The sequence below is a fragment of the Ips typographus genome, linkage group LG14 (genome assembly GCF_016097725.1).
Source record: "Ips typographus isolate SLU linkage group LG14, UJ_Ityp_2.0, whole genome shotgun sequence".
Lineage (NCBI taxonomy): Eukaryota > Metazoa > Arthropoda > Insecta > Coleoptera > Curculionidae > Ips > Ips typographus.
This window is the reverse complement of record NC_138435.1, coordinates 6,879,603-6,898,345: the sequence shown is the minus strand read 5'-3', so window position 1 is coordinate 6,898,345 and position 18,743 is coordinate 6,879,603. Positions and strand designations below refer to the sequence as shown.

At 37.1% G+C, this 18,743-nt stretch overlaps 1 protein-coding gene across 1 annotated transcript; it reads left to right on the top strand.

Annotated features, from left to right (window-relative positions):
- The first annotated feature begins 6,078 nt into the window (after positions 1 to 6,078).
- On the top strand, positions 6,079 to 13,447 carry LOC145737520 (ATP-dependent translocase ABCB1-like). The gene is given in 5 exon segments (XM_081992223.1): positions 6,079 to 6,344; positions 12,263 to 12,422; positions 12,471 to 12,541; positions 12,543 to 12,606; positions 13,180 to 13,447. Coding segments are annotated over 5 exon segments (540 nt in total). The 5' UTR covers positions 6,079 to 6,300; the 3' UTR covers positions 13,381 to 13,447.
- Positions 13,448 to 18,743: the final 5,296 nt, after the last annotated feature.

Genomic DNA, 18,743 nt, shown 5'->3' with positions numbered 1-18,743 from the left:
TCATATTTATTCGAGTGAATAAATCGGTTTAAGTCACGTGTCTTATACAGTATTTTATTAAATTTCGACTTCTTATATTAAAAAAAAATACTAAAATTACAGTTCTATTAAATTTGCACCGCGCCCCGTGTAGATGTAACATTGATGTTTGTTTGATTACATCTGTAAATAGGCGAATGTCATTCAGAGTGATTTAATAGTTATTTATACAGCAAGTGACTTAAACTATTTTTTATTCACGAAAAGAACAACTAGGTCCACAAGCGTAGCGAGTGGCCTAAGCTTTTCGAGTGAATAAACCGGTTTAAGTCACGTGTACACCTTTGTGACTAAGTATGTTCAGGCCAATTGCGTGTGATAATTACTACCAAATAATCTTCATAAAACGTCTCATTAACTCAAAGCTAACTAAGGTAAAATCTCTAAAAGCTTTAATGATCGTCCGAATTATCGTGTTTGACAAGTACTGTCAAATAATGACATTTTATAAAACGGCCCATTAACTCAAAGCCAATAACTAAAATAAAAATAGTTTTTATTGAATTATTTGGTTATTTATGAAGCAAATCATAAGTTATTGTACATCACTAAAATCAGAATAAAACGTACTATTTGGTGGGCTAAAAATCCAATATGGCGCCCATAAGAAAAAAGAAAGTTGATGATGGCTGCCAAAAAACGAAACGTCGTGTAGCAAATTTGAATCCATCATCGAATAGCTGAGCAAAAGTGGCAATGAAAAGGTGCTTTTAGTTTTGGAATATCTCTTCAAATAAGATTAGAAAAAAACAAAAACAAAAACTCAAATTTTCAGTTTTTTTCGGATATCTTCGGAAGTACTCGGAAAATCGAAATTTGTAAAACTGCATTTGGTTGAGCTTTACATTGCGCAACTTTGCCCCAATTTAAACTTTCTCATATCTCTTATAGTTTCCGAGATCCCAATGGTGAGGGTCGAATTTGAATTACCCTGTATATTCGTATGAATTTTTACACATTGCTTAACATTACAGAATTAATAGTTATTTATACAGCAAGGGACTTAAACCATTTTTTATTCATGAAAAGAACAATTAGGTCCACGAGCGTAGCGTAGTGAATATACCGGATTAAGTCACGTGTTTTATACAATATTTTATTAAATTTCGACTTCTTATATTTTAAAAAATTAAAATTACAGTTCTATTAAATTTGCACCTCGCCCCGTAGATGTGACATTGATGTTTGTTTGTTTATATCTGTAAATAGGCGAATGTCATTCAGAGTGATATACATTTTTTTTTAACATCTAGTGAATAAAAATTGCCTTGGGAGGATTACATTTTACCACACCGTGCTAGTAGCAGATATTCAAGATTAATTTATTCTGGGAATGGACCTGATTCGACAACATGGATTTTCTTTTGATCACGAGCAAAATATCCTAAGGTTTGGAGCTGCATAATAACGTAGATGCTCTATCAAGAAGACCTTGCGCCGAAGAATGCAAACATTGCCAGAAAGCGGAACAACGTGAAGGAGTTGTGTCCATCCGATTGGATCAGCTGAAGACCGATGAGGAATGGAGTCCTGATGAAATTAGGAAGGATCAACTTGAAGACAGCGACATAGGCCCATTGTTGTTGAGAAAGGAACAAAGCGAGCTAAGACCAACATGGCAAGAAATCTGTAGCAAAGGCCTGACGTCCTGATCACTTTGGGCTCAGTGGGACGCGCTTGTGGTTGAAGGCGGCTTGCTAAAAAGAGCTTGGGAGAGTGTCGATGGAAAAGAAATAAGACAGCAGCTGGTAGTTCCCAGAGGAAGGGTCGACAACGTACTGGAGGAAATGCACAATGGAAAGACTGGTGCTCATTTGGGAGTAAATAAGACTTTGGACAAAATCCGGCAACGCTTTTACTGGGTGAACTACTGCCAAGACGTAAAATCATGGTGTCGACAATGTTTAATTTGTGCAGCTAGCCACGGACCACAGACAAGAGCCCGGGGACCTATGAAGCGATACAACGTAGGATTGCCATTCGAACGTTTGGCCATAGACGTCGCTGGGCGTTTTCCTGAGACCAACAGAAGCAACAAGTACATTCTTGTCGCTATGGATTACTTTAGCAAATGGCCTGAGGTGTTTGCGATTCCAAATCAAGCCAGCACAGTCGCTGATATTCTCGTCTAAAATGTCTTCAGTAGATTTGGTGTGCCATTGGAGTTACGTTCTGATCAGGGACGAAACTTTGAATCCAAGCTCTTTCAGACGCTCTGTGAGCTGCTAGGCATTAGGAAAAATGGTCGAGAGATGATAAGACCATAGAGCAACATCTCTGAAAGGTTGTTGATCAGCATCAGAAAAATTGGGACCAGCATATTCCGCTCTTCTTGATGGCGTATAGAGCAGCAGTCCACAACTCAACGGAACAGTCACCATCTAAAGTTCTATTTGGTTCAGAACTTCGACTTCCATGTGATGTTGTGTTCGGATCTCCAACAGGCCAAAGCACGAACATTGAGAACTACGTTGACGAGTTGCAAGAAAGATTACTGAACATCCATGATCTGGTCAGGGAAAGTTTGAATCTAGCTAGCGACAAGATGAAAGTTATGATCTTAGGGCCAATTCGGGAGGGTTCCAAAAGGACGATAAAGTTTGGTTGTTTAGCCCTTAGAGGAAAAAAGGCAATCACCGAAATTAACACCGGTTTGGGAGGGACCTTACAATGTGGTGAAAAGGTTAAACGACGTCGTGTACAGAGTCCAACGCAGCCCCAAAGGCAAGATGAAAATTGTCCATCTGGACAGACTCAAAAAATACCAGGAATACCCGAAGCGGATCGGGACGATCAGCTTTAAGAGGGGGGCAGTGTTACGGTTTGGGCCTACTATGCTCGATACTTACTGAACGAGCACTCGATTCGATGCGTTTTTCGTCTTAACCCTTAAATGCATCTAGTTGCCATTTGGCAACATACCTCTAATTAAATACATACAACATACTAGACAAGAAATTTTGGTTCATTGCATGCTGTATCCAATTGGCTACGTTCCATATAAGTATGTAAATCCATTCGTTTTATAGAGATGGCGCTGTCAGGCATATGCAAACCGTTTATTGCCAGTTGCGTATAAACTTTTTCAACCAGTTTATCGTTGGCATAGTATTTATGCTATAATTTTCTTGTAGCGAGTTTTGACACTTGGAAAAATTGTAATCTAGAGTTTATAAGGTTTGTATTTCACGGTATGATAATAAGTAATTAGTTTGGTGCTTACGTTTTAGAACAAAAAAATATTTTGTTTTGATGCCAATTGGCAACATTATGCATTAGGTGGTGAACATTACAAGTGTTGTTTTATTTATTTTAGGATGAGCAAAAATAATAAACTCTTGTCAGAAAGAGACCTGATTGAATACTGGGATAACTTCACAGGTTTAGAAAGCGATGATGAATTGGATGATAGCGAAGATGATGAAATTGATGCAGGGGAGGGTCCTTCTGGTATTTCGGACTTTGCTCTTCCAATGAATGATGAAGAACATTCTAGTGAAGAGAAGCGCCGCACAGAAATGGAATCTGAAGAAGAGCAAGTTAGCGACGAAGAAGACAATTTACCTTTATCTGTTTTACAAGGTAAACAATTCACAAATAAAATACCTACAAATAAGAATATTTTGTGGAAACAAAAATCTCTGCAACTAAATGATGACCAGTTGCGCTTCAATGGAGACACAAGACTTGCTGCCGATATAGGGGAATTGGAAGCACCATTTGATTTTTTTGCTTATATTTTTTCAAATGATCTTCTAGAGAAAATTGTACAGGAAACAAACTTATATGCGGTACAGAAGAAACCTGAGAGGCCCCCTGTTTTTACAAAAGTGGACATAAAACAATATCTTGGAATCATGATATATATGTCACTAGTTCATATGCCTAACACTAGGTCTTTTTGGAGTAAAGATCTAAGATTTTCTAACATAGCAGACTGTATGCCTGTGAATAAATTTGAAAAAATCAGACAGTTTTTACATTTGAACAATAATCAAACTTTCATACCTCGGGATCAACCAGGACATGATAGACTTTTCAAGATAAGACCTCTCATTGATCATCTCAATAAAAAATTCTCAACGGTTGCTATGGAAGAGCATCTGAGTATCGACGAGCAGATGTGCTCCACCAAAGTACGACACTATATGAAACAGTACATGCCGATGAAACCTCACAAGTGGGGTTTCAAACTATTTGTTTTATCTGGAGTGTCCGGATTTGCCTATAAGTTTGAGATTTATACTGGCCAAGAAAAATTTGAGCATCTAAATGAAGGTGAACCAAATTTTGGTGCAACCTCAAATATAGTGTTGCGACTAGCTCGAATAATACCAAGACAAAAAAATTATAAATTATATCATGACAATTATTACACAGCCTTACCAATCATGACTTACCTTGCAAGGCAAGGCATATATTCATTGGGTACTATACGCAGAAATAGGTTGCCAAACTGTAAGCTGCCATCAGAATGCTCACTCAAGAAAGCTCCTCGTGGCACAAGTCATGAATATGTAACCACAGTTGATGGAGTAGATATATCGTCTCTAATATGGAAAGATAATAAGTATGTCACTCTCCTTTCATCATTTGCTGGGAAAAATCCTGTTTCGTCCATCAAAAGGTTTGATCGCAAGCAAAAGAAATATATTGAAGTGGAGTGTCCGTACGTTATAACCGAATATAACAGGCACATGGGAGGCGTAGATTTGTTGGACAGTTTGATGGGTAGATACAAAATAAGTCTAAAAAGTAGAAAATGGTATATGAGACTTTTTTACCACCTAACTGACATGAGCGTGGTAAATGCGTGGCTGCTTTATAAACGAGTTCATTGTGAAAAAGGACGATCTGATAAACTCCTCAATCAAGCTGAGTTCCGAGCCGAAATCGCTTATCAGTTATGCCACCTGAAGTCATCGTCATGCAAACGTGGCAGACCAAGCAACCTAGAACTAGAGATTTCAGCAAAACGAAAAAGAGGCCCAACCAAACATATTCCTCCCAAAGAAGTGAGAACAGATCAAACCGGTCATTGGCCTGTTCTTCAGGATTCAAAAATGAGATGCAAGAATCCCATTTGTAAAGGCTTTACAAGAACAAAGTGTGAGAAATGCGGCGTTGAGCTGTGCCTGAATAACAAAAATAACTGTTTTAAGAATTTTCACTGTTAGTTTTTTTTTGTTGTAAATGCATAATGTAGCCATTAGGCAACAAACGATTTTTTCAAAAAATAAAAATAAAAAATACATTTAGATTTTTTCCAACATTTTTGTATGATTTTCTCATGTCTATTATATTGTTTTTTCAATATTTTACAAAAATTAAAAAAATCATGCATTTAAGGGTTAATGATCAAATCTACGGTATTGAAAAAATTACAAGTTGATAGCGGAAAATGTGTTCTACAACTTTTACCTAAAGCGTTTTTCCATTAAATGAACCGTACAGGCGCAAAAAATCAAAACCGGTTTTCCATGTTAATCTCCTATGTCCAGGGTGCTCTTGGACACCTGGTATATAAACGGACCGAGCGGACGGACAGTCAGTTGTGGAATACAAGTGGTGCGATAAATCAAAGAGCGAAGTAGTGAAAACTGGTAAAAGTGACTATAGTGGCTTAAAAGTGATTTCCACTGTTGTAAATTGTTGTGTCATTTTTAAATAAGATTTGTTGAGTTTATTCAGTCTCACTTATCAAAATAAACCCCGTAAAGTGTAACAATAACAATACTAAATAGACAATGCGTCTCAATGTGCGCCTAGCCTTATTGTCAAATTGTGAGGTTATTTTGACAGTTGATGGAATACACTTCCTATCCTAGTCAAATAGCATTTAAACGGGCTATAATTTGGTCAAAACTAGACTGTCGTAGCTGTCCAAATACAATATTAAAACAAATACAAAATTACGAAGTGTCAAAAGAGACAAAGTCGAGTAACAGCATTTTAATGTAATGTCAAATTGTAACATTATTTCTACAGTTTTTTGTTACTGACCTGGAATTCTGTCAACTAATCAAGCCAATATCGTTCTTATTGATTTAATTATTATTTTTTTAGGAAAATCCAGACGTTGAGTACTCCAGATTGTACTTTTCCTACCCGACCAGGTCAGATCAGCAGATTTTGAATGGTTTGGACCTGTCAATTTTGCATGGAAAAACGGTGGCTTTGGTTGGTGGAAGCGGTTGCGGCAAATCCACCCTGATCCAGCTCCTGATCAGATTCTACGATCCAGGATTCGGAAAAATCACCATGGACGGGGACGATATCCGTGCATTGAGCTTGAAATGTCTCAGGTGAGTTGACCGAGTTTTGATGCAAAAACTTGATTTTTTATTGAAAATTTTGCAAACATTTGTGGTTAACCTACTATGGATAGCGGTTGAAATTTGCTTTCCAACGGTAAGAGATGTTCTAACAGTTCTCTGAAACCTTTCTATCATTCCATTACTTTGTAGATGATATGTAGTTGTGTGAATTTGATAGAATCCTAAAAATTATGTGAATACGAAAAATATTATTGATTCAAATTGTATACCTTGATCATGTGTTATTGTATGTGGAATTCCAAATCTTGAAAAGTTGTGTGTAAAAAGAGTTTTTGCTACTACCTGAGCTGAATTTAAAGAAAGTGCATAATAATAATAATAATAATAATAATAATAATAATAATTCATTTATTTCATCAATTAAGCATGAACACTAAGAACATACAACTGTTGAAAACGTCAAAAAAATAATTAAAAATACAATACATAAGACGGGCATACAATATTTTATAAAAATTCTTGAATTGAATAGTATGCCCTACCAGTCAAAAAGCACTTTATACTAGATTTAAAACTATATAAATTAGGCGAGGCTCTAATGGAGTCCGAAAGGATATTATAGAATTTGCAAGCGTTGAAGAAAATATTTTTTTGGTAGAGAGCAGTACGATGTGAACCGGGCACCAACAAATTCCTGCCACGAGTGTTGTGCTCATGGGATCCGCGATATGCCTCAAACATTGTTTTATTTTTATAAACAAAAACACAGGCCTCATAAATGTAGATACTAGCTAAGGGAAGAATTTTATGTTGTTTGTGGTGACTCATATGCTTCTGTCCATCTAATAACTCTTTCAATTACAATTAAAACGTAATTGCAACCTTCAGATGGTATCAGAGGACCTACTAAATCTATATGGATCTGCTCAAAACGTCCTGGGGTAATTTTTATTGTTCCTTCTGGAGCTTTCGTATGTCTGTATGCTTTTGATGTTCGACACCTTACACAACATTTTGCCCATGTATCTGTATTAATTTTTGGCCAAAAATACCTCAAACCAATAATCTTTTTTGAAGCTTTTATTACTGGGTGCGAAATGTTGTGCAAATTATTAAATATGATAAATCTGTAGGGTTGAGGAATATAAATGCGATTTTTTGAAGTTGATGTCTCACACCAAGCTTGACATTACAAAAATCCACCCGTTCTAATTTATATTTTCGTTTTTCAATATTATGTTGATTACCGATTAATCGTTTAAGTTCACAATTTTGTGCTTCTTGTAACTTTTGAATGTCAAAGGGAATTTTGTCTATCGAGGAAATATCATCATTCACGCGTGATACAGTATCAGCTACAATGTTGGTACTACCCCTGATGTATTGTAGGTTTGAAGTGAATTGAGCTATATAATCCAAATAACGGGTTTGTGGCGGTGTTTTTTCTGTTTTAGAAAATAATACACTCGTTAAAGGTTTGTGATATGTAAATACAGTGAACACAACCTCCTAAGAAATGACGGAACTGCTTAATAGCCGAATAAATGGCAAACAACTATCGATCAAATGTTGAATATTTTCTCTCATCAGGAGAAAGTCTCTTTGAAAAGTAGGCTATAGGTTGCTTGTAATTATCAACGGATTGCTCCGATGGCTACATTTGACGCATCTGTAGGTAAAAATAATGTTGCTTTTGGATTGAAGTGGGCAAGTGAAGTTGCTTTTGGATTGAAGTGGGCAAGTGAAGTTGCTTCTGCAAGAAGGTTCTTTGCTTTATTAAAGCTTTCTTCACAAACAACAGTCCAATTGTTAACGTCTTTTGTTTTATTTTTTTCAATTTAGTTGACAAATCATGCAATGGGTCTAGAATTTCTGTGAAATTTGGAACAAAACGATGGTAAAAATTAACCTATGAAGCGTTGCAGCTCTTTTGTAGTTTTAGGTTCTGGAAAAGTTTTGATTGCATTGATGCGTTCTTCGGAAGGTAAAATTCCTTCAAATGACACTTTGTGTCTTAAAAACGTAGGAGTCTTTACACCAAATAAGCATTTTGGGGGTTTCAAGTTAATGCCGAAAGAATCAAGACGTTCAAATAATACATTTAAATGATCTAGGTGTTCTTGTTCATCTTTGCTACAAACTAAAATATCATCTAGATAGAAGAAAATGAAATCTAACCCTTGTGTAACTTCATTCAGAATTCTTTGAAAAATTTGGGAAAGAAAAGTTTGCGCAGCATTACGTAAACCAAATGGCATTCGTTGAAACTCAAAGAGACCAAATGGGGTAGTTATGGCTGTTTTAAATATAGCTTCTTCTGCGATTGGAATTTGATGACAAGCTCTTACTAAATCAGTTTTTAAAAAAATAGTTGAACCTTGAATTTGTAAATTAAAATCATAAATATGAGGTAGAGGATACCTATCAGGAATTGTTATTGCGTTCAACCGACGGTAATCACCGCAAGGTCGCCAGTCAGCGGAATCTCTTTTTGGGACCATATGCAAAGGTGATGCAGCTGAAGATGACGAAGGACGACAAATTCCTAATTGAACCATTTGTTCAAAGTCAGCTTTAGCTATTTTCAATTTAATTGAATCTAAGCGTCTAGCGCGACAAAAAGGCGAAATGATTATTTGTGTTTATGTGGTGTTTAACTGAATGTTTCAGTGGTAGAGAAAAATTTAGTTCTGAAAGAAGATTGGAAATTTTTTTAAAAAAGTTTGCTATATCTTGTTTCGACAGCATATATTTTGGGAGTTCGAATTTTTGAACATGCTATTGTTCCTTGTGATATTAAACTATTTTACGTCAAACAGGCATTGGTTTTTGATATCTACAAGTAAACCAGAATGTTTCAAAAAATCGACACCTATCGGCCTGGTAATTTCTGCTATGGTAAAGACAAAAGGAAAATCCCGCCTAAGGCCCAAATTAACCCTCAATGACTTCTTACCTTAGGTAGAAATTATTGTACTATTGACAGCGGTGAGAAAATTTTCAGTGTCCCTCTTATGATCTTTAAAAACATCTCTAGGAACTACAGAAATATCGACACCTGTAGCAACTAAAAACATCAAATCATTGTTTTTATCTCTGATGAAAAGACGTAACTGTCATTTGTTTTTGTTTTGTATCTGATGTCTAAACGATTACTCGTTTTTTGACTCCTTTTTGTTAAATTCTCCGTAAAGTAAACATCATGGACCAGCTCATTTAAAAGCTTGTTTTTGAATTTATCATGTTAAAAACAAATACGTTGGCTAAGGTGGGAAGATTTTGATATGTTTATAGATCGGTCATGACTCTCAAAAGAATTGTGAGACTTTGTTTGATTGTTTAAGTTAAACAAAGTTATTTGATATGTGTTTATTTGTGTTTGCATGTTTTCAAATTGAGCTTCTACATTACGTGACATGGTTTGTAAAGTTATAGAAATGTCTGCAAAAGCTTTAATAAGCTCCTTCGATGAATCTAATGAACTACCTGTCTGAGCAAGTGTGACATTTATAGATTTGCATTTACAAATTGAGTTAAGTAAAATTTGTAGGCTTCTGGTACGTCTCCCAAATTTTATCAGCATCGTGCTTAAAATATCATAGACATTTTCCTTACCCGACACCGTTATTGCCACTAAAATGGTTTTAGACAAACGTCGCTTCCACAGTTTTAAAAGTAAACTTGCGCTAACCATCTGAGAGCCCCTACAGTTTGCAACATATCCCGATAAAACTCAGAAAGTTTACTATCTCCCATTTCAGATCGAGAGAAAAGGTCATCAAGTCGTTTCTCTTCATTAGCCATTAACCTGTTGATTAAAATCTCTTTAAAAAATTATATCGTATATAATGGCGATGATATCGGTGGATAAGTAAGCTACTACGAGGAAATATTTTGATTTGTTCGATGTTATTCGAGGAACGGCAAATTGAGCTTTATTTTAATTTGTTTAAACCATATCCCTGGTTTTGTGAACCTAGAAGGTGGTAACATTGACAGAGTCACTAGTACCATGACCACGTCTTTTTTCACCACTGTCATTTTTAGAAAAAAATTAACCCAAAAGATTATCAATTTAGCAAATTTTGAAACAAATTTGGGAAAGATATGTATAAATGTAAGTTTCACTTACCGCAATCGATTCTAGGAAAACTCATAAAGCTAGAAATTCCAGAATTTTGAAGGTAACTTTATAAAGAACTTTAAAAAACGAAGGTTAAAAGAAGGTAACTTTAAAAACAAAAGTTATCCGGGTTTATAAGCCGTGGTCCAAAGAAATTCCATTGGTTCTTCCAAAAATGCCGGCGACACGAGTTTCTGCTTTTCGGCTTCATCAGGTATGTAACTTTCACATACAGATGGCTGTATGAAGGGAGGTTCAAAAACTAACTGACATACACATGGTGAAACATATACGGGTGTAACCTGGAATAGAGGGACAAAACCAAACATGGATATCAAAAACGGCCAGCAGCGACACAATTGTGATATCCGTAAGAAGATCCACATATCGTGGACAACATCTCGCTTCAGCACGGGTGACGCTAAAGCCAACCGTTGCCAGTGATCCTACCCAAGGAAGTGCAAAATATGAAAGAGTTTATCGCGGATGTATTGAATGACAGGAAAATGTTTTTGGGTAATTCCGCAAAAAAAGTGAAGCAGAAAGGAACAAGGATGATAACCATCATCCTTCCATCAAAACGGCTATGGAGCAGATAGAACGAGATTTTCCACTGGGCATCGCCAAATTATTCAGACACTGCCTAACCACCACTTACTTCCAATGGCAGGGTGAATTCTTCGAACAAAATGATGGTGTAGCCATGGGCAGTCCTCTCAGTACGGTAATAGCAAACTATTTTATGGAAACATTTGAAGTAAATGCTCTAGACACCGCTCCAAAGAAACCAAAGTGCTGGTTTCGATACGTTAACGATACCTTTGTAGTTTGGACCCACGGTGAAGACGAACTGCAGCGATTCTTGGTACATCTCATCTCCTTAAATCCAAGAATTCAATTTACTATGGAGACCGAAAAAGAAGGACGCCTACCTTTCCTGGATGTAATGGTGACAGGAAAACCTAATGGAACACTGGCTCACATGGTGTATCGAAAACAAACACACACGGATCGTTATCTCAATAGTGGATCTAATCATCACCCTAGCCAAAAAAGAGGAGTGATCAAAACCCTATCGGAGCGGGCAAGAAGGATTTTCGGATGGAACGGATACAGTAGACAACAATTCAACAGAGCCACTCGCCTAAGAAACATCGAACTACGTAGACAACAAACGGGGAATGTTGAAGAGAATGTTGCTTGGACTTGCTTACCATACATACACAAGGTCACGGAGAGGATTGGAAGGATTTTAGAGAAGCACAAGGTCAAGACTACACTGGTGTAGATGTCTTGCGCAAGACACCGTGCGTGCTGATGCAAGACCGTTTTGTGCATGTGCAACCCCCCACGGGTATAAATACGACCGACGCTCCAGCAGTCGAGCCAGTCATCGTCGAAAGGTACGGAAGAGGACTTCGACCGCTACGTCATCGCCTTTGATAATGTCCGCCGCGGATGTGGACGAAACGTCAGGAAGAAATTCTATTGGACCACGGCTTATAATCAGGTGAAACAAAAAAAGGTAAATGGATTGGTTATAAAGTAAAGACAGTAATTAGCAGATAAAAAGCACGGATGAAATATCTATTGATAGCTTTTGAAATGGAATTCTCAAAAATACTTCTCATGGGTTGAGACGGTTTTGCCACTAGGGGGCGTCAAGTTGTTCCAAGAGATTTTGGTGCACTCTTCCATTCAATCCTAAATAACTTGCTTATTTGACACATTTCTCCAAAATTTTTATATGTCAATGGATACCCATTGAAATATCTTTCAAAAACAATCTGACTTTGTTTAAAAGGTTTAAATTACCTTTCAGAGCTCAGCTGGGAATCGTCAGACAGGAACCAAACCTATTCGATCTAACCATAGCAGAAAACATCAGTTACGGCATCAATGGACGCAAAGTGGAGATGGCAGAAATTGAGGAAGCTGCTAAAGCTGCCAACATCCACAATTTCGTTGTCAGCTTACCATTGGTAAGCCTGTTTTACATCAGTTTAGGCGGTAGGTAATAATGCTTGTAGAACTACGAAACGAGACTGGGAAACAAAGGAAAACAACTGTCCGGAGGCCAAAAACAACGAATTGCTATTGCTGAGAGATCCTAAGATCCTACTGTTGGATGAAGCCACCTCTGCTTTGGACAATGAGAGTGAAAAAGTAAGTGGTTTCCTGCCTGGCGTTTACCATCATTCTAAGTCTAAGTAAACCTGGCCCACTGAGTTCAGAAAGTTATTCTGAACATTTTTGGTTTTTTGCAAAATTTCTAAACGTAACTCTAACCATTTCCGAGATACCTATTTGACTTTTTCTACTATTTTTTTGAAAATTCTAGGCTAAAATTTGAATCCCGGTTATTTTTTGGGTTTGAGGCACGACTGTAAAAAACTGATTGTTTTTTATAATTATTTCTTAATTTGAAACTAACGGTGTGCCAGTTGTAACATCGACCAATGGGTTTTTTGAACACCCTGTATATGTCTTTCAGTTAGTGCGAGGTGAAAAAGCAGTTCCTTACCATCATTTTGAACTTTTTACAGTCTCAAAAACCCCAAAAATAGCGGAGACACGGAATTTTCAAAATATAGATGCAATACCCAATAAAGTTGAATATCTTCGAAATGGTTAGAGTTACGGAAATTTTGCAAGGGATTAAAAACGTTCGGAATGATTTTTTTTGGGTATTTATTAATGATCATTTTGAGTTTAATTTAAATTGAACACATATTGCAGGTAGTTCAAGAAGCTTTGGATAATGCCAGGAGAGGACGTACCTGCATTACTATAGCTCATCGACTGACCACTATACAGGATGCTGACGTAATATGCGTGCTGAAAGATGGCAAAATTGCGGAAATGGGCAGTCACAATGAGTTAGTGAACGCCCAAGGGGATTACTATGACTACTACAAGTTGCAGTCAGGGCAACGCTAAGTTTACTTTTGTCTTGCTATAGGAATAAAGCTGATATTTAAAAATATATCTTTCTTTTCCTTCTTAACACCGACATTTCTTCACAGAAAACAATCATTGAACAGTTTGCAGATTTAATATGCCAGAAAATGCTAAAAGAGCGAAAAACTGCTGGTAAGATTTTACTTCTTCTTAGGGATATTTTGTGTAATATTATCACACCCGTGCTAGTGGTTACGGTGCTCACCCAGTAGCCAGCTTGATCAGCAAGGTTAGCGTAATGAGGTCGCTGACAAGTATAGAAGATGCACCGCAGCTTGACTAAATCACCGATCTCCGGGTTCGCCTCTTGCAACTAAAAAGTGGAGCATTAGGTGACTGATTGGTGGGTAATAAAAGAAATAGCTGGGCGTGCCAACTTACTTCCCTTTACTAGTGACCAAAGCTACTTAGTCGGCACGGTAAATGCCCTCGGACCTTAGTCTAGGGTTCCATTTATCCTCCGCTAAGCGTTCGCCCTCCGCGCCCTCTGTATGTTTTTAGAACAATAAAGCGAGTTATCTATGGACCTAGTTTTCTTCCCTTTGAGCTACCCCTAACGTAACAATATCTACAAACTTCGACCAGACACCGATCTGAAATTTTGTGAGCATATAGCGAACAGTTTGAATATAAACACTGCGAACAGTTTGGTTTACGTCGCGTCACTTTGCTCCGTTCTTATACAATTTACAAACTTCTGGTTTGCGCCAGAAGAAAGTAGAATAAGAGATTCAAATTTCATTTAGGGCATTTTTTGGTAGGAAAAATAGTCCGAGAAGCAAGCGACAAAAAATTCAAGTGCCCCCTAAAAGCTGATTTTTTGATATTACGTCACATAGTCGTCAAGGTTGCCTTTGAACTGGTCAACTTGTGTGGTGTGTGGTGGTGTAATGCACCAGGGATGTGTCAAGTATTACCCGGAAATTATAAGAGTTGACCAGAGTACTATTAAGTGGTGCAAACCACTTGCCACTAAGAATCCACGTTTCTTGAAACGGTGTTCAGGGAAATTTGAATTTGGTGGAGGTGACAGTGACGGTTATAGTTTCCACGAGAAATGACTTTATCTTTTGCTCGGATCGTGCCATTAAGCGATCTTTTAGACATTTTGTGTATGTAAAGTGACTTTTGTGAAAATTCTTGGGGTTCAGGGGCACAGGCCCGACTTTCTGAGCCTCTTACGTATTGAGCTGGCAAATACCCTAGTTGGTAACGCCATTAAACTTAGCGTAAAAAAAATTAAAAAAATAAAAAAAGTCGAACAGTGCCGTACTGCGGCCTGCAAAACAACCTGAAAATCAGCTTAAACCTGCAAAATGAACTGCATTTTCGGCGGAGAGTGGTCAAGTAAAAATTGGTACTGCAACATCGAAAAAATCCAACAAGGATCCAAATTCCACACTGATGGCGGCAGCGCCTGTGCCAAATAGTGCCTTCATCTATGTTTCAAACTTAAGCCCTGATACTACGGCTGAACAGCTGACTAAATATATTTCCGACGAAATAAACACGCCCGAGTTAAACATAAATAATTTGAGGACACAAAAACTGATTTGAGTGAAAAAGGCGAGGAAAAGCAAGTAGCTGTGTTACTTAACCTCATAGGGGATGAGGGCCTGGATTTGTTTAACACATTTGGATTATCTGAGGTGGATAGGAAAAAGATTAATGTGGTTTTGCAGCGTTTTGATGACTACTGTTGTCCAAAAAGGAATATAATTTTTGAACGATTTAAATTCAATAGTATTGTTTAAAAGGAGGGTCAAGTGTTTGACTTATTTGTAACTGAGTTGAAAAAAGCAGTCAAGTCAACAAGTTACCCAGATCAGGATGATATGGTTCGAGACAGAATAGTGATAGGAGTGCTGGATAAAACTACACAAGAAAGGCTTTTGAGAGAGCCTGAGTTATCTCTCCAAAAGGCCTTAAATTTCTGTAGGGCTGTGGAGTCTAGCAAGACCCAGTCAAAAGCTCTTCAAAATGAAATGAATGTCAATGAACTCAAGAGAGAGAAATCCCAAAATGTCACTGCAGGCGTTTTTGACATACAATGTCTGTCATTTCTGCGGTTTCAGACATGCAAGAGGAAAATGTCCGGCATATGGCAAGGAGTGTGCATTTTGTAAAAAGAAAAATCACTTTGCATCTGTCTGTAATAGAAAGGCACAGAATTCAGTGCAGGTAGAACAGAAGAGTGACTCCAGAAGTGGAAAGCCAAGAAAGGTACATGAAGTGAAAGCAGAGTCTGATGGTTCTGAGGAAAGTGATGATTTTTTTGTGAGTGAACTAAAGGCAGTAGGTTCTGTGAATAGTGGCAAGGGTAAAGAGATCTCTAAAACAAATGGAACTTCGTGGATGCAAAAACTGAATATTAGGGGTAAGGAGATTAGTTTTAAGCTGGATTCTGGAGCCGAGGTAAATGTTTTGCCTCATAGTCACTTTGTTAAGTTAGGTTGTGTAGATCATTTGCAATTAGGGAAAATTGCAATGGATTGTTCCACACAGGGTCGAAATGCAAAAGTTAAATTTGTAGTGGTTAATAATTCAGGGCAACCACCTATATTGGGCTTGCCAGGTTGTCTTGCTTTAGATCTAATTAGGCGTGTTGATTCGTTAATGTGTAAAATTTTTAAGTCTAAAGATCAAATTTTGAGTTTGTATGCCCATGTTTTTCAGGGACTTGGACAGTTTCCAACAAGTCATAGAATAATTTGAAAAGCAGATGCAGTACCTCATGTACAGCCTATTCGAAGAATTCCCCATGCCCTGCATTCTAGAGTTAAAGATAAGTTAGAGAGTTTAGATAAGTTGGGTATCATTAGAAAGGTTAAAAAACCAACCGAGTGGCTTAACCCACTTGTTATAGTTGAAAAGAAAAATTCTGATTTGAGATTATGCTTAGATCCCAAATATTTAAATGATGCCATACAAGGAGAACACTTTCTTATTCCAACAGCTGATGAAATTGCTAGTAGGCTGAGCAATAAGTCATATTTTACAGTCCTGGATATGAAGGATGGCTATTTTCAGGTCAGAATTTCAGAGGATAGTGTTGATTACTGCACTTTTGGAACTCCTTTTGGTCGCTATCAGTTTTTAAGAATGCCTTTTGGAATAAGGTCGGCGCCTGAGGTTTTCCAGAGGAAAAATTATGAGTTATTTGGTGATATTGAGGGTGTCGGAATTTATTTTGATGACATTATTGTCACTGGGGCTACAGAGCAGAAGCATGATGCAAATTTGGCATTGGTTTTACACCGTGCTACAAAATATAATGTTAAGTTTAATGAATCAAAAATGCAGTTTAAATTTAATGAAGTTATATATGGGGCAGATTTTTTCAAAAAATGGCATAAAGCCACAGGAGTCGCATATTGAAGCAATTATTGATATGCCTTTGCCCAAACAAAAAAGTGATGTTTTGAGATTATTAGGAATGGCAAAATTTTTGGGCAAATTTATCCCTAATTTGTCAAAAGTTACCGCGCCTTTAAGAAATTTGACACGTCTTGATGTTGTATGGTCATGGACTGGGAAGCACACTGAATCACTGAATCAGTTAAAGCATCTGTTAACACACTCTCCAGTGTTGTCTTTTTTCAATCCTTCTCTTCCGATCGAAATAGAGGCTGATGCATCTTGTGATGAACTTGGTGCCTGACTTCTTCAAAATGGGCACCCTATAATTTTCGTCTAGAAGTTTGAATAAAAGTGAGGTTAAATATGCTCAAATTGAGAAGGAACCTTAGCTATCCAATTTGCATGTGATAGGTTTCATTATTTTATATATGGGGTTGACAACATTAAAATTTGCAGTGATCACAAGCCTCTTGTTTCTATTTTCAAAAAAGATTTACATGCTGTGACTTCACGGCTACAGCGCATGTTATTGCGTTTATTGAAATATGACTTAAACGTGCCATACAAACCTGGAAAGTACTTGTATATTGCAGACACTTTGTCTAGAGCGTTTTTAATAAAACCTAATGATGGTAAGACTGACTCAGAATTGGAATTTGTTGTACATATGTTAATAAATAATTTGCCTATGTCTGAAGTTAAAAAAAATGAATTCAAGAAGGCCACTGAGAATGATGTTGTGTTAAAAGAGGTGAAAGGTTTTATTCAGTCTGGCTGGCCAGATAAGAATAAAATTCCTTGTCACCTTAGAAATTACTATAAACTTAAAGATGCATGCAGGTTTGCAATGATGTTCTATTTTTTAAGAACAAAATTGTTGTTCCTGATTTCTTGCGCCTAGCTATGCTACAAAAATTACATGAGGGACACTTAGGAATTGAAAAAGTTAAGTCTAGAGCTCGGGGAATCTTTTATTGGCCTTCTATGAGCCAACAAATTGAAGATTTTATAAAAAAATGCCATATTTGTGAAAAGTATGCTAGGAAAAATGTGAAAGAGTTTTTACATCCATTTCCTGTGCCTGAAAGGCCCTGGGAAAGAGTTGGAATTTATATTTTCTCGTATGCTGGACACCCATACTTAGTGTTAATGGACGCATATTCAAACTGGTTAGAGGTGGTTCTGTTAAAAGATAAGTCCAGTAGTCAGGTCATTTTAAAACTCAAATCTATCTTTGCAAAATTTGGATGCCCTGATTTAGTGATATGTGATAATATTCCCTTTAATAGTATGACCATGCAAGAATTTGCTAAAGACTGGAATTTTGAAATTGTTACTCGTTCTCCCAACTACCCAAAATCTAATGGGTTAGCGGAAAAGGCAGTTGGCATAGCAAAGTTGCTTCTTAAAAAAAGTGTAGAGGAAGGTAAGGATATTTTTTATGCTTTGCTTCAATATAGAAATACCCCTTTGAAGTTTATTAATTATTCTCCTGGGCAGCTTTTAATGAGCCGAATTTGCAAAACTAAAGTGCCTATTTCAGCTGACTTACTGAAGCCATCTTTATGTAGTGAGGTAGGCAATAGCTTACAGCATAGGTCAGATATCAATAAAACATATTGTCACAAGTAGATTTTCGTTAATTACTTAGTCAGCAAATAATCGGTCACTGACCGAAACAAGTCGTCGACCACTTCAGTTGCAAAATAAGCAATCGAACCTTTTTAGAACGGATGCTAGCTAAGGTGTTGCAATCGCCAGTCAGCAATAAGTCATCAATTGTTCGGACAATGATCCAAGTGCTTAGACAAGCAATTAAGAAATTGAACTGACTAAGGGATCGCAATACCTTACAATAAATAGCCGAGAAATTTGGAAAGAGGGTTTGTGAGAAATTATCCGCGAAACAAAACGGTTCGGTCGCGAAAGTAAAGGGAACTCGACCCTGACACTTACCCTCGGTCCAAAATGGTTTGTGCATT